Source organism: Onychostoma macrolepis, chromosome 16, assembly GCF_012432095.1.
Source record: "Onychostoma macrolepis isolate SWU-2019 chromosome 16, ASM1243209v1, whole genome shotgun sequence".
NCBI lineage: Eukaryota > Metazoa > Chordata > Actinopteri > Cypriniformes > Cyprinidae > Onychostoma > Onychostoma macrolepis.
In genome coordinates, this window is record NC_081170.1 from 4,823,434 (window position 1) to 4,839,234 (window position 15,801).

The 15,801-nt window shown below is 35.9% G+C and overlaps 1 protein-coding gene across 2 annotated transcripts in view; it reads left to right on the forward strand.

Annotated features, from left to right (window-relative positions):
- Positions 1-15,801, forward strand: part of csmd3a (CUB and Sushi multiple domains 3a) — a 288,864-nt gene that overhangs the window by 75,653 nt on the left and 197,410 nt on the right. For both annotated transcript variants that reach the window (XM_058747031.1, XM_058747032.1), the window contains exons 5-7: positions 1,560-1,767; positions 12,533-12,645; positions 13,285-13,362. In XM_058747031.1, coding sequence (XP_058603014.1) covers positions 1,560-1,767; positions 12,533-12,645; positions 13,285-13,362 — 399 coding nt within the window. The remainder of the gene's footprint in view (positions 1-1,559; positions 1,768-12,532; positions 12,646-13,284; positions 13,363-15,801) is intronic.

Consider the following 15,801-nt stretch of genomic DNA (forward strand, 5'->3'; position numbering starts at 1 on the left):
ATTCGCCACCGAATAAAAAAAACTTAAAAAGGTAATTACTTCACAATTCAAAATTTTGTTCTCAATTTTGAGATGCAAACTTGAGATATAACTCAACATTTTAAGGAAAAAAGCAAAACTGCAAAATAAACGTAGAATTACAAGATATCGACTAAGAATTCTGAGGTCACATCTTGTAATTCTGTTTTTTGTTTTTCACCATAAAAAGGTAAACTTTATCTCACAATGTGGGCTTTTTTCTTAGAATTTAATTTTATATCTTGCAATTCTGACTTTTTTTTCTTAGAATTGTCAAACAGAAGTACAAATTGTAAAATAAAGTCACAGTTACCTTTTAATATTGATTTATTTTTATTGATTTATTGATTTATTTCCATGGTAGAAACGAGCTTTGGTGGAGGTAAAGATGAACCACTGAATTACAATTGTATTTAAGCTGAGAGTTGACCCAAAAATGAAATTGAAAATATGAAACCTCTTTGACTTTTTTCTCACTGCATGACACAAAATTGACTTTCGTTGTATGGACAAAGACGTGTTTCAGAATAACTTATATTGTGTTCACCAGTAGAAAGTCATACAGGTTGAGATCCACATCAAGGTAAATAAGTGATTTTTCATGCATAGCCATCATATCTTACAATATGGACTTGCAGTGCTTGCAATATTTGCAGTATTGCCCCGTTGTGCAGCTTGACAGCTCACTATGAATGATTGTTTTATCTAAAAGAGCTTCAGAAAATCCTCCTTTTGTGTTGCATGGAAAAATCAATCACATTTGGGTTTGGAAAGACATGAGAGTGAATGATAAATAATGAAATTATTTCTTTAAACTATGTTATATGCTTAAAATTAAATGCATTTGTTGCACACCAAATGCGTGTGCAATATGTTACATTAGCTGAAGTCCTGCTGTTTATTTTAAATAAAAACACCATTCATTAGGTATAGTAAGTGCATTTTGGAGTGTTTTAAGACGCTTTCCTCTTATTCTGCACGAAGCTAATTAGATTAATTATCTGACACTGTCTCTCTTTTCAAGCCAGACTTGGGCTGCATAATTAAGTGTTGATTTTATTTTTGTTTTTGGAAAATAAATGCTTACAAAACCCATATAATACTCATTAAAACAATCTTTCTGTTCCTCAGAACACAACCAGCAATTAGCGTGATCAACCTGATGTACAATAATTGCTCTTATCGGCGTTTATTGTTTTGTTGGCAGACAAAAATCCAACCCAGTGTTGGCGAGGTATGAAAAAAAGACACAAAAATTTATTTTGGAGGAGCTTTGCCTTTGCTGTGTGATGCTCATTATCCATCATAATCATAATGTCAATGATTCTGCTTTGCAAAACAGACCTTTGACTTGCATCTAACAGTCAGGCGACCCCTTCCTGCTCTGTTTTCTTCATAAAGCTCTGCTCATAATGCACTAATGTTTCAGAGCAGCTTCACAAAATATAATGCCTTCAGTTCACAAACATTCCACATTTCGCACTAGTTCTGTAACATTATGGATAATATTTGCTAATATTGTACGTTTGTTTGGCCGATAGCTGAGGACACGTGTGGTGGGACCTTCAGAGGCTCCAGTGGCACCATCTCCAGTCCAGACTTTCAGAAGGACTATCAGAGCAGTGGCGAGTGCACGTGGACCATCCTGGCTGATCCAGGAGACACCATCTCACTGGTCTTCACTGAATTCCAGATGGACAGCAAACTCGAATCTTTAGAAGTTGAGGGATCTGATCCACAAACAATATGGTGAGTTTGATATTGGATTATGTGTCGTCTCACTGGAATTCTTTATTCTGTGTTCTGTGGTCAGTTATGTTGCAGGGTTTCTGTGGGTCTAAAAAAAAGTCTTAAATCAGAGCAGAACGTCTTAAATTTATCAAGTCGTTGTATTAAGCGTTGCATCTGGCTCAGTATTTTGTTTTGTTTTTCAATACTAAATATGTTTAAAATAAGATACATTTGCTTGATGCAAGTGTAAAATGTCTCGAAAAACTAAACAAAATTGAGGTTTGGTCACACTTCTCGTCATTTGGTCACAATTTTTGCTGTTAACAACAAACTGCGAATTTGAATCAATAAACTTCTAATTTGCTGCGTAAGGTAGTTGTTAAGTTTAGGTGTTGGGTAGGATTAGGGATGTAGAATATTTTCATGCAGAATATGTGCTTTATAAGCACTGACAAACAGCCAATATGTTAATAATATGCATGCTAATAAGCAACAAGATAATAGTGAGGGTAACATTTTATTTTAGGGTCTCTTAACTAGTTGCTTATTAGCATGCATATTACTAGAATATTAGCCATTTATTAGTAGTAATTAAGCACATATTAATGCCTTATTCTACATGACCGTATTCTACATCCCTAATCCTACCCAATACCTAAACCAACTACCTTACTAACTATTAATAAACAGCAAATTAGCAATTTATTGAGGGAAAAGGCATAGTTAATAGTAAATAAGTGTTCCCTGTTCTAAAGTGTTACCATAGTGAGAATTGGTACCTCTGCTTAAAAGAAGAACAAGGGTATGTAAAGTTGTATTCTATTTGAATAAAGTTGATTCTTTGAGCCCACTGGCAGATATTTGTTTTTATTTTAGTCATAAGCTCACTTCATTTTGATAAATTTTGACCAATTTAGACTTATGTTATTATGTTTTTCAAGTAAATGTATCTTGATTTAATAATTTTTAGACATTTGCACAGGAACACAAGACAAATATACAGAGGAAGAACAGCGGTTCTTTTTTTTTTTTTTTGCAGTGTGTTCAGAAGGTACAGTAAATCTCTTTCTATATTCTAGTAGTCTGGAGCAGAGCTATTCAAACCGTAAGATGTTTTGTAGAATTAATTAAAAAGTAATGGATATCCGTTTGGAAGTCGTATTTTCAAACTCAAAAGTTTTTCAAACTATAAACTTATTGTGCTCCCTAGACATTTACACATTGACGTATTGTGTTCCTTTAACTGTGTTCCTTAAATTTTCTTTACTTGGTCTTAAAAAGATTTTAAATTTACCTCCATAAAACCTGCAGAAGCTCTGTTGTTGTGTAACGAGCATTAAACTGTATAATCATCCCAGACCTGTAGTGTCCTTCATGTCTGTCTCATCCACACACACAGCATACATTCTATATATAATTTATTACATGTGTGTGTATATATACAGTATACTGTATATGTACAAACCATGCTTATCATCATAATTAATGTTTTAAAAAAAATATATATATTTTACTTCCATAGTTTTATGCATTGTTTTTGAGGGCAAGTCAAACAATTTGTGCATGTTGCCATTGGTATAATTTGACTGACATCTACAAAGTTACAGGTGAATTTGCAAAATAGGCAGTTTAATTGGATGCACAGCCTTTGACATTGTCAACAAAAGATGTGGAAAGCGTTTTGTTTTCCTTTTTAAAAGCCTGTTTGTTTTGTTATCCTATACATGATTATATGCTTAGTTGCATTGTATTATTTGCATTTATCATTGTTTTTCCCTGCTGTCTGCAACAACCCACAAGTTGTTAACCACAGATTCCAGCTCAAATCAATATTTCATATACATTTTTTCTTTATAAATAGCTGCATAATTACTGTACCTTTGTCCCTTTGTGTTTTTTTCCCTTCCCACACAGTGGTTCAGATTGTTTCCAGTACGATCAGAATTAATGCATGCATTGATAAGTTCATAGGATTCAACATCTTAATTTCAAAGTGTGGGAATGATTTTGAATATGACAATTGAAGGAGTGGAAATGTGCGATTTATGTGTTAGATTGTCCAAAGAAACTACTCAGAAGGTGCCAAAACTTCCATCAAACCTCTGAAATGACTGTGTGAGCTTGTGAGAGTCAAAAGAAATAAGAATAGATGCCTTTAACTTGATTCGATGCAGCCTGCATGACTCTGCAAATCCACAGATTTCAGTCTTGGCACAGGAATGCACAGCATACCCGGCGTTAAACTCAACCGCTAATGCTGAAATGACAATCAAACACCGTAAGTGCATGTTAAGAGCGCAGGGAACAGCATTGTGTGAGCAGTATCCTGGCGTGGTGGTGATGACCTTGCTTGTCGGTTGCTTCATTGATTCGCTGAAGTCATTTCTGTAAGCAACATGACAAATGAAGCCAAGTTTTGTTTGAGCAGAATGAACTTCTCCCCTCTAATATTGTTCAAGCCAAACAAACAAATCAATGTTTTTGCCAGAATGACCTTTATGTAATTCTGCTATACTTTCTGTGTATGTTGGAAAGGGCAAAAACAACAATCTTGTAAGTTACAAATCACTCACAGAAAGGGACGTTCAAAAGCCATTCCTCTTGCTTTCCTTTGCCAAAAGAGCGTTCTGTGTTCGGAAAAGTATATTACATTTCTTTTTGTCTTAGATGGAACATGCTTCAGGACTTAAATGAGACACCTGTGGCCACGTTTTGCAAGCATAACTGGGTCAGTATTGTGTTTGTACTCGTGCCGCGTCAGATTCTTAGCTCAGATCAGACGTCACTCAAACCACAAGGTCAACACTCAACACAGCATATTTTGGGAATATGAACCAGATGTGTCTCCGTTTCTTCGTATCGTGGTGATGAAAATCTTTTATTCTTAGATGAAGACAAATGGCATGTTCTTGTTAGGGTTATGCATCATTTAAAGTGAGTGGTTTTCCTCTTTTTCCCACACAGGCCGCTTGGAGAGACACGACCAAATGAAGTCTTTTGTATCCGTTCGCTCCTCAGAGGTTTTACACGCTCACCATGACTGCGGCTGCACGCTGCATACAAGATTTGTCCCACTTCCCTGCGCCACACTGCCTGGAAATAAATAAATAAACCCCACACACTCACACAGATTGTGTTGCATGCTGGGAGAAGGTTAAAAGCAGACAGCTGCATGGACTCTCATCATTATTTTGCAATGGTTCTTTTGCGATAGTTTAATCATTTTATCGTCGCTCAGATCAGAAATATGTCCAAAATCAGTTATTTCTGAAAAACAGAGGCTGTAAAAACAAGCTGTATAGTTGTTCTTTACCACCAATAGAGATGAAAGTTTTGCTATTTGAGATCTGTCTGTCTGTCTATCTATCTATCTATCTATCTATCTATCTATCTATCTATCTGGGGTGTGATTTGTGAACACCACCCCCCAAATATATCACGAATCATGGCAATAGATAAATAGATCATTTCTGACAGCTGTTACAAAACCATACAATACATATTCTGATTTGACCTTGAGCTTAGAAAGCTTCAATATTTTATTACTATTTATGATAAATACTTGGTTACAGTTACAGTAATAGTACTAATTTCTGCCAGGAATGCAAAAACAATCGGGAGTTAATGATATTTTGAGACACTGTACATATTCAATCGCGTTTGCTTCCATATTTTTGATCAGTGCTTAGCTACACAACATACAAACTTTACTTCAAAAGTGAGCACATTAAGCGACGTGACATTCAAAGTACACACACTTTGGATGGTGTCAGTTTTTATGGACCTCAGTCGTGGAATATTGAGGGTGGAGAGAGCGCTGTGCATTCACTCTTCACTCCCCCCACCTACAATTCCTGCCTGCCTGAGACTCAAACTCGCAGCCTTTGTATTACGAGTCCGACTCTGTAACCATTAGGCCACGACTGCCCTATGTATTCACACGTTTACCTCATATTTCTTTAAATAGAATTGAACCATAATTTCTTAATGATTCGCAGAAAGACTATTCTCTGTTGATCCATCAGTCAATATTGTGTGATCATAATTCCCACATTACGGTGACTGAAAACTTCTACGAACTGTCTCATAATACATCCAGAATTCTGGAAATGTTGGGACGTTTTTTAAATTTGAATAAAATGAAAACTAAAAGACTTTCAAATCACATGAGCCAATATTTTATTCACAATAGAACATAGAGAACATAAATTTTTAAACGGATAAATTTTACACTTTTGTCCACTAGATGAGCTCATTTCAAATTTGATGCCTGCTACAGGTCTGAAAAAACAAGACATTTTTAAAACATTCAGCTGGGAGAACATCTAGCAACTAATTAAGTTAATTGACATCAGGTCTGTAACATGATTAGCTATAAAAGGGATGTCTTAGAGAGGCAAAGTCTCTCAGAAGTAAAGATGGGCAGAGGCTCTCCAATCTGTGAAAGAGTGCATAAAAAGATTGTGGAATACTTTAAAAACAACGTTCCTCAACGTCAAATTGCAAAGGCTTTGCAAATCTCATCATCTACAGTGCATAGCATCATCAAAAGATTCAGAGAAACTGGAGAAACCTGTGCGTAAGGGACAAGGCCAAAGATCTTTTTTGGATGCCCGTGGTCTTCGGGTCCTCAGACGACACTGCGTCACTCATCGGCATGATTCTGTCATTGACATTACTAAATGGGCCCAGGAATACTTCCAGAAACCACTGTCGGTAAACACAATCCTCCGTGCCATCTGCAGATGCCAACTAAAGTTCTATCATGCAAAAAGGAAGCCATATGTGAACATGGTCCAGAAGCGCCGTCGTGTCCTATGGGCCAAGGCTCATTTAAAATGGACTGTTTTAAAGTGGAAAAGTGTTCTATGGTCAGACGAGTCCAAATTTGACATTCTTGTTGGAAATCATGGATGCTGTGTCCTCTGGGCTAAAGAGGAGGGAGACCTTCCAGCGTATTATCAACATTCAGTTCAAAAGCCAGCATCTCTGATGGTATGGGGGTGCATAAGTGCATACGGTATGGGCAGCTTTCATGTTTAGGAAGGCACTATGAATCCTGAAAGGTATATAAAGGTTTTAGAAAAACACATGCTCCCCTCCAGACGACGTGTATTTCAGCAGGACAATGAAAAACCACATACTGCAGCTATTACAACAGCATGGCTTTGTAGTAGAAGAGTCTGGGTGCTGAATTGGCCTGCCTGCAGTCCAGATCTTTCACCTATAGAGAACATTTGTCACTTTTGGCGCAAACTCTTCAGCAGCTGGAAACCTATATCAGGCAAGAATGGGACCAAATTCCAACACCAAAACTCCAGAAACTCATAACCTCGATGCCCAGATGTTTTCAAACTGCTTTGAAAAGAAGAGGAGATGCTACACTATGGTAAACATGCCCCGTCCCAACTATTTTGAGACCTGTAGCAGGCATCAAATTTGAAATGAGCTCATTTTGTGCATAAAATTGTAAAATTTCATTTAATAAAAAAAAACATTTATGTTATCTATGTTCTATTGTGAATCAAATATTGGCTCATGTGATTTGAAATTCTTTTAGTTTTCATTTTATTCACATTTAAAAAACGTCCCAACATTTCTGGAATTCGGGTTGTACATTTATGCGTCACTTTATTTACAATATCTGCATTAGTCACAGTAGAGTGAGTTTTGAGCAAAAACATTGTGTCAAATTGTTACTATCAAAAAATGTATTTAAAAAACTATTTAAATTTTTTTAAATACATTTTTTGATACTTTTGGAGCTTTGGTGTTGCCGACTTTGCATTTCTAATATGCTTCTACTTGTTTTTTAGTCGAGCACCCATTTGAGATCGATGTGCGTGCTGTTGCTTGCTCTTTGTCATATTGTCACTATGAAATAGCGCGCACTGACTTTCTGTAAAGCGCTGTAGCCTATGGATTGATGCGCGTGAACCAGGATCATGAAACCCAGACGCTCTCTATTAAGCGGGAGGAGCGCTGACAGTTAAAGTCCATTTCTGATTTCATTGTTCTTTGCAATGTCATGTTGCAGTATTTTACTTGCTAGTGTTTTAAAAAATAATTTTATTTTTGGGATTCTATATGCTCTGTTGGTGGTTGGTGGAGTAGTACCACCTGGAGGATTTTTTTTTTTATACCCACTGGGGATAAATATAATTCAGCAGAGACAGGGATACATTGACCAGAAGGGGGGAAATCCCCCCATCCCCCCTTACAAATCGCACCCTCTATCTATCTATCTATCTATCTATCTATCTATCTATCTATCTATCTATCTATCTATCTATCTATCTATCTATCTATCTATCTATCTATCTATCTCTATCTGTCTATCTGTCTATCTGTCTGTCTGTCTGTCTGTCTGTCTGTCTGTCATTCTATCGTTCTATCTGTCTGTCATTCTATCTATTGTTCTGTTGTTCAATCTGTTGTTCTGTCTGTCTCTTTCTGTTGTTCTGTCTGCCTGTCCATCCATCTGTCCTATCTATCTGTCTGTCTTTCTGTCATTCTATCATTCTATCTATTGTTCTGTGTCTCTATCGTTCTATCTATTGTTCTGTTGTTCTATCTGTCCTATCTATCTGTCTGTCTGTCTGAGTACTAGCACACATTGATGTGTAATTCATGTCCGTAGCACAAACAGTACAGGACAAGTTATATGCCAAAGTGTAATATATTTATGGGTAGGAGTTTGTTTAAATCCCTAACTCTAAGTGTGACTGATATATGCTTGACTTTGCACTGCCAACAATGCTGAATGCATATTGGGACGGGTGCTTCAGAGCCTGTACTCCCTGAGATAAGCTATTTGGCTTGTGTGGTCTGAAATAACAGATGTATATTGCAAAATTTCTGCCCTAAAGGTGAGTTGTACAAGCGCCTGAGAATTAGGACCAATAACAGTGTAACCACCGGCAAAGGCCAGATAACATTATTATTATGGAGAACATAATGTGCGTTTCTGTATTAATAAAGCGTGAGCGCGTTTGACTACAGGTCCAGCTCTGACTACAGCATTAACTGCATCTGTCCTATTGTCTGCTGACCCGCTGCACAAACACTAGCACAAAAATAGATAGTAATTGAAAAGACACAAATAAATCAAAACACCAATGGAATGTAGGAAATGGATACACCTCCTCTCTCTTACTACTTCTGCCTGCCTGAAGAGAGAGAATAAAGAGGTGAAGATATAGTGAGACTAACAAACTGGATTTGTACGTGTTCAATGCTAAAGCCGTGGTCACACTAGACTTTTCGTTCCTTTGACTTCCATTCATACGTATGCGAATGTGTTAGACCGGAAAAGCAAGCCCGTGCAAAGATATTTCGCATTTCGCTGCATAGCAAAGTTCAAGCTTGGTGAACTCTGACCTGCGAATTTGCATCACATGACACCGTGTGACCAACTGCAAATCAATATACCTCCTATCTGAATTAAAAGAACATAAATTTAAAACTGCAGCGCTGCAGAAAAGTGAAGTACATTGTATGTTTTTACATTTTAGATGTATTATAATTTGTTTTGTGTTTTGAAAAGACGCTGCACAGCGTGACGTCATATCACGATTGTTGCAGCATGCGAAACGATTTCACATGCTCAAAGTCTAGTGTGACTAGGCTTAAGTTGTTGTGGGTGGTTGAGAAAGCATCAATGGCATCATCTGTGTGGTTGCTAGGGTATTTGGGTGATTATTTAGTGGTCAAAAGAGCCCACCACCAAGACTCTCAGATATACTGGTCACTAGATATGACTCACTCCTTCTTCACTATTACTGAATGGAGTCTGATTGCAGCCAGACAATGAAATGAGAGAGCGATAGAAATAATGAAAATAGAATAAAGGCAAGAAAGAAAGAAAGAACAATAGATAGAACAAATGATAGATAGAGTGAATGACAGATAGATACATTGCTAGATAAATATAAAGATAGATACTGTATAAAGAACGATAGGAATACAGATAGACAGACTGAACATAAAAACACTAAATAAATATTTATTTTATGATGGTTATTGAAAATATTTTCGTTAAGTTTTCATCTTAGTATTTTGTTAATGAAAACACAATGTAAAAAGTTTATTTCACTTTTGGTTCTTCTGCAAATCTGTGGTGTTTATTATTTTACTATTTATTTTCATTGAGCATCAATATTTTGGTAAATATTAAGGTCTGGTGAATTTTAGTATGTCTATCATTAATTATGAAACATTGGTTTCGTACAGATAATTTTTTTATACTGATTTTGTGCGTTTTTGCTTTTGCAAGGATCGGAACATTCTAGAAGTTTCTGTAACATTCCTGATTATTCATTTATTCCAAAATAATAACTCAAGGCAGTAACAATTTTAAAAATAGACTTTATTTGTGAAAGTATTTTCAGCTATTCTTTTTAATGGTCACTGCTGATTACTCACTAAAAAAATCCACTGATCATGTTTTCATGCCATTTCAAGTATTATTTTGACGTAACAAAGTGGTTTTATCAATGTGTGAGTTGTTTACATTGACGCCATTGTATTGTTCATTCAGACCGATTCGCGAACGCAGAATGTGCACAAACACAAGGTGGGATATATCACATGTACCAATCACAGTTGATCATAACCATTCATGTCCATTCATATTGCAATGGAGGCATTGTGAATTTCCACCATTCATTCTCAATTACCCCCCTCCAAACTCACGGCACACTATAGGGGATCTGTTAAAACTCAATGAGCTCAGGGGAGGCGAGAGAGACGTGGACTACTGCTGCATGTAACTTTACCTTGTTGGTGTTTTGGAATGATTTAAGTTTTCATGAGTGCTGTTAATGATACACAAAAAGTAATGCGATTCAGCATATCAGAATTCATAAAGAAACATTCAAAATAAAAGCTAAACAAAACAATAATTATTAATATATAAATAACAATTTGTTACACAGTGTAATAATGCTGATTTTGGGGGTAGGCTTTTAAAGAAGGGTTAGTAATTAACCACCTAACAACCGTCCAGAACACTTTAGCAACCACATAGCAACATAATGTAAAAGCAACAAGCTACAACTCCCTACCATCATGGCAGTGAGTTTTAGTGTTGTGTTTGTGAAACCAACAGATGACGTGGGGTCATTGGTTAATGTTGCTGGTGCCAAAATTGAAGTGGGTCTCAAAATGTTTTACCGGTGTGTAGGGAACTCAAAGTCAATCTGGCATTTGTGGGTTGGATCCAGGCTTTAACATGGGTTGATGTCTTGACGTTTTACAAATGTACAAAAAATCTCTCATTTGCCCTTTTCAACATTACAAAACTGACAAGTGTTTGAGACTCAAGCATGAACTGTGTTTTTCTTCAAAAAGCGATTCTACTGTCGGATCTCACTTGAATAATTGCAGCGCCGGCTATGATTGACAGACAGCGAGGCCGAGTGGGTTAGAGTTCATTGCAGTCGTTCTGGAAAGTCTGTGACGGCTGAAATGGTTTAGCCTTGAAATACTTTTGCCCTGTTTTACTATAGACTTTCACTGTCACAGCCGATTGACTGTTATGAAGTTTAAAGTTATGTTCGAGTCCTTGAGATATTTGCAGATGGGAAGAAACAATAGCTCTAATGTTAGCGGCAAACAGCTGATGGCTGTTTTTACGTTATTTGCATCTCAGCAAACAGCACAGTAATTTATAAAGGTCCCTTTTATGGCATGTGAAGCTTCCAATACTTCCTCCATTTAGCCTGCTACAGATAGGGCCACTGTACCTTATTATAATATCATAAAAAAATACATTTACGCATTTGGCAGGCCTTTTATCCAAAGCGGCTTACATTGCATTCAAAGTATAAAGTTTATCAGTTAATGCTGTCCCTGGGAATCCATGACCTTGCCATTACTAATGACATGCAAAAAAATATTTGATAAAGGATTTATATTAAATAAAAATAAATAGTTATATATAAATCATTTATTGAATTATTTATCTCATCTCTAGTTTTGTTAGTATATTGTACTGAGAGTAAATCAATACTTGAGGGAATTCAAGTCAACTTTTGTATCCAGAGATGCTTTTGAATGTGTAGGAGAAACCTGCTTACTGCAGTACCCATTTAGAGAGGTGTTGCATAAGAGGGCAGCACTTACAAAATATTGTATTTATTTATTTATTTATGTTCTATTTGTTTGTTTATTTATTTATGTTCAAATCACTTCCTCTCAGCGTGGGTTTAGCAGCCGTCAGTGTTATTTTGCCCAGAAAAAAAAAAAAAAAAAACATTTCATAGCTCAGCAGTCTTCTTGTCAGTTATGTTTTGCACTTAATCTCCAATTTTTCTCTTGAATTTACTTAGTAGAAATAGAATCGTTGACTTCCCGTAAGAGTGAAGCGCTACAGAATGAATGCGGATAGCAGCTCAGATCATTTGATTTTGTGTAAATTTGATGAGAAATGTTTAGGTACATATTGAAATTTGAGCCATTTATCATTTTCCTTGAAGGCAACTTAAGATTCTGGTGAGCAGAATGAATAAAAGTGCTCAATATAATTTATATGCCTGAAAGTGACACTTTGTTAATACTGTTTTTAAATTGAATCATAGCGTATGATGCAATTTGTGTCATATTATTGATACGATACTTTATGTTATTAAAGCACAAGCTTAGCAAACCTTTTTGTCATTGCAGTTCCAGTAGGAGCTGTACTGATTGTAAAGAGTTGCACAGGGGTGTTGCAAGAGAACTGATTTGATATAAAAAGATAGTTGAAAGTAAATTGTTTGATGTTTCTGCATCTTCTTCACAGGTTATCAGGAATTAATATTCCTGTGCCTATAGTCAGCAACAAGAACTGGCTGCGACTTCATTTCGTCACAGACAACAGTCATCGGCATAAAGGATTCAGTGCTCAATATCAAGGTACCTTTGAAATATTTTCTTTGAAATATTTGTATGTTTCTGGTAATATTTCTTATGTTTCTGTTCTGGACTTTTGTTTTGATAATGTATTCTCTCTAAATAATATTTCCACCTACTTAAACTGCACTAGAATTCTTAATTTTATTTTTGTTCTTTTGATTTTGGGCCATAGTATGACCCAGACCTCTATTATGGGATTCACCCTGTTGCTCTAAGTAATTACATGCAGACTGCAATATCCGAAAAATCTTTAATCACCTTGTTAATCTTAATCAGCTGATAATTACAATAAATTACTTGATAACTGACAATGAGGAACGGAAGATGACCTGTCAAAAGTTGAATCAAAGCATGATCCACAAGTTATTTCCAATTAATTTGATTGGAAGCAAACCTAAGAGATGAATTCCAGAACTAGAATAGGAGCAAAAAATGGAAGAGAATTATATTTAAAAATAAGAGAATTATATTTTCACACACAGTACGTGGCTCAAAGGAACCATTTTGTTAATTTGTTTTTTAATTAAGTGACTTTATTAGATAAACTGTTGCTCACATAATTTTGCAGCAGGCTTTTTAAATCTCACCTACACAGAATGAAAATGTGCCTAATTTTGTTTGTTTTCTTTTGCTGAGCAGTGAAACGATCGGGAGATTTTAAATCAAGGGGAGTGAAATTATTACCTGGAAAAGACAACACAAGTAAATTTTCAATAAGTAAGTGTGTTTCTTTCTCTTTGTAAAATTAAATACACACAGTCTCTTGAAAAGTGTTTTTCTGAATGCATTTTTACAAATTAACAGTGCTATTATGTAAGGGTGGGTGATAAGATCGTATGTCATGATATGAGTCATTTTATTTCACAATAACAATATATATCACTATATACTAGATATTTTTGCTTTAATTAAAGTTTTGATGTATTATGAAATTGCGTAATACTCTTAGTATCACAAAAACTAATACCAGCATAAAAAACCTCTCAAGCTTAAAACAGTCAATGATAAAATAAGAACAAACAACTGTAGGACTAAAAACCCTAATAGAACAAAGATACAAATGAGACAGACCTATGTGGAAAAACTTCAAGCACTAGAAACAAGAATTACTAAAAACACTGCATAGTTCTCACTGTGTAAATTAAATTAAGATTTATTGCTATAAAAGTTACAAAAGTGATTCAGTCGATAGCAGCGAGAGATTTTCTCTCATTTGTTGTTAAATGAACATTACTGACACAGACAGCACCAGGTTTAAGCTGCTGTCACTTTAAGGCCGAATGCACTAATCTACTATACAGACACGCATGCGTTTTCTTTCTCAAATGTTTACTTTCACTTAAGACATAAGCGACTGTGTTTTTGAGGATACTTGCAAATACGGGCATTTTGGCACAGAAGTGTGTGTTTGACCATTCGAGCCCAATAAGATGCCAAAAGAACTCAGATCAGTCCTCATGCTCTGTATTATAATATTGAAAGTGGCTTTATCTGTGCACATGTTTGAGACAGTTTAAGCGCACACAGCTAAATTTTCACTGCTTATTTTGCTTGAACAGTTAAACTTTTAACTTGTTTTTTAAACCATAGTGCTTAAAAACAGCTTTTGTGTTGGCGCAGCATGGAAATGTCATATGAGCATAACTGCGATATAGATAATAGTCCAGTTTATCATGTCTACCGGTATATCGCACGCTCATAATGTTACTTCTTATATCAGATGCTTATATGGTACTTCGATGAACAATTCTAGTAATGGTTAGTATGACCAAAATCTTGTTTTATACAGTATGAGAATCTAAAACCAGATTTGATGAACACATGTATGTCAAACTGATTTTGTTAGTTCACCCAAAAATGGAAATTCTGTCATTATTTACTCACCCTCAAGTTGTTCCAAAACTATATTATATTTCTTTCTTATGTTGAGCAGAAAAGATGATGTTTTGAAGAATGTTGGTAACCAAACCATTGACTTCTATAGTATTTTCTCCCTATACTATGAAGTCAATGTCTACCAGCAACTGTTTTTAGCTATTTACTAGCAAACGATGACAATATTTTCATATTTGGGTGAATTAACCCTGTTAATGTGGCGAATTACAACATTTTTTGTGAGAATATATTTGGCTACCGTAAACAACCAATGTTTATTTGGCTTTCTCATGGAATGCCATGGTTCTAGTGCCAAAACCCCCCAAAATGTAGCTTTTTAACAATTTTCTGCTGTGTAACTCATTATGTAGGCTTCTTACATTTACATTTCATTTACATTTATGCATTTAGCTGACGCTTTTATCCAAAGCGACTTACATTGCATTCAAGTTACAGTTTTTTTTTTTTTTTACATTTGATCAGGTCTTGCTTTCCCTGGGAATCAAACCCATGATCTTGGCGTTGCTAGCGCCATACTCTACTATTTGAGCTACAGGAAAGCTTCTTCAAGTAGAAACCAAGCAGCTTTAAGATCTGCTCTCCGATGCTGCTGCATGTCATGCGTAATTATGGCTGTTAATACTGTTGCTCTAATGTCATAAAAAGCTCTTCGCTGCTTAATTTCTTTCAGATGTGCATCCCCGTTAATTGTTTAATATTCTGTAGATGTTATTCCGCCGGTGATTTCGCATCTACACCTTCAAAGCCCATGATTCATAAAGCACGAACAATGCCACATATTTGTAATCCTCTTGCTTGCCATTTAGCAAATGGATCAAAGGAAATTAGAGCATCCAACGAAACAGAAATCTGCATTTTGATTAATTGAGCTTAGCTTGACTTACAGGTCCCTCACCCACAGAAGCTCCTCAGAAGAGAATGTCAAATCTGTGAAGCGAGTGGCTTCAGAGGGCACACAGGTGGTTGGATTTCACTCCAACTGAGTTTAATTACTGGCCATCCAAACCACCAGCCTAACCTGGATACAGCCCCGAGCCACACAATGCCCGATCGCTATCTATGGAAATGATTTGTGCATGCAGCGAAAGTGAACAAGTCCTTTTTTTTATGGCTTCACGTGCACTGGCGTCATAATGAAATGCCGAATGATTCATTTCACCCTCGACAATGTAGCACTCCAAACACTTAATTACAACTGGATAGAATTTTTATGAGCCTCTATTTCACAGTGTCTGCATCACGCATTCGGAAATATGAGTT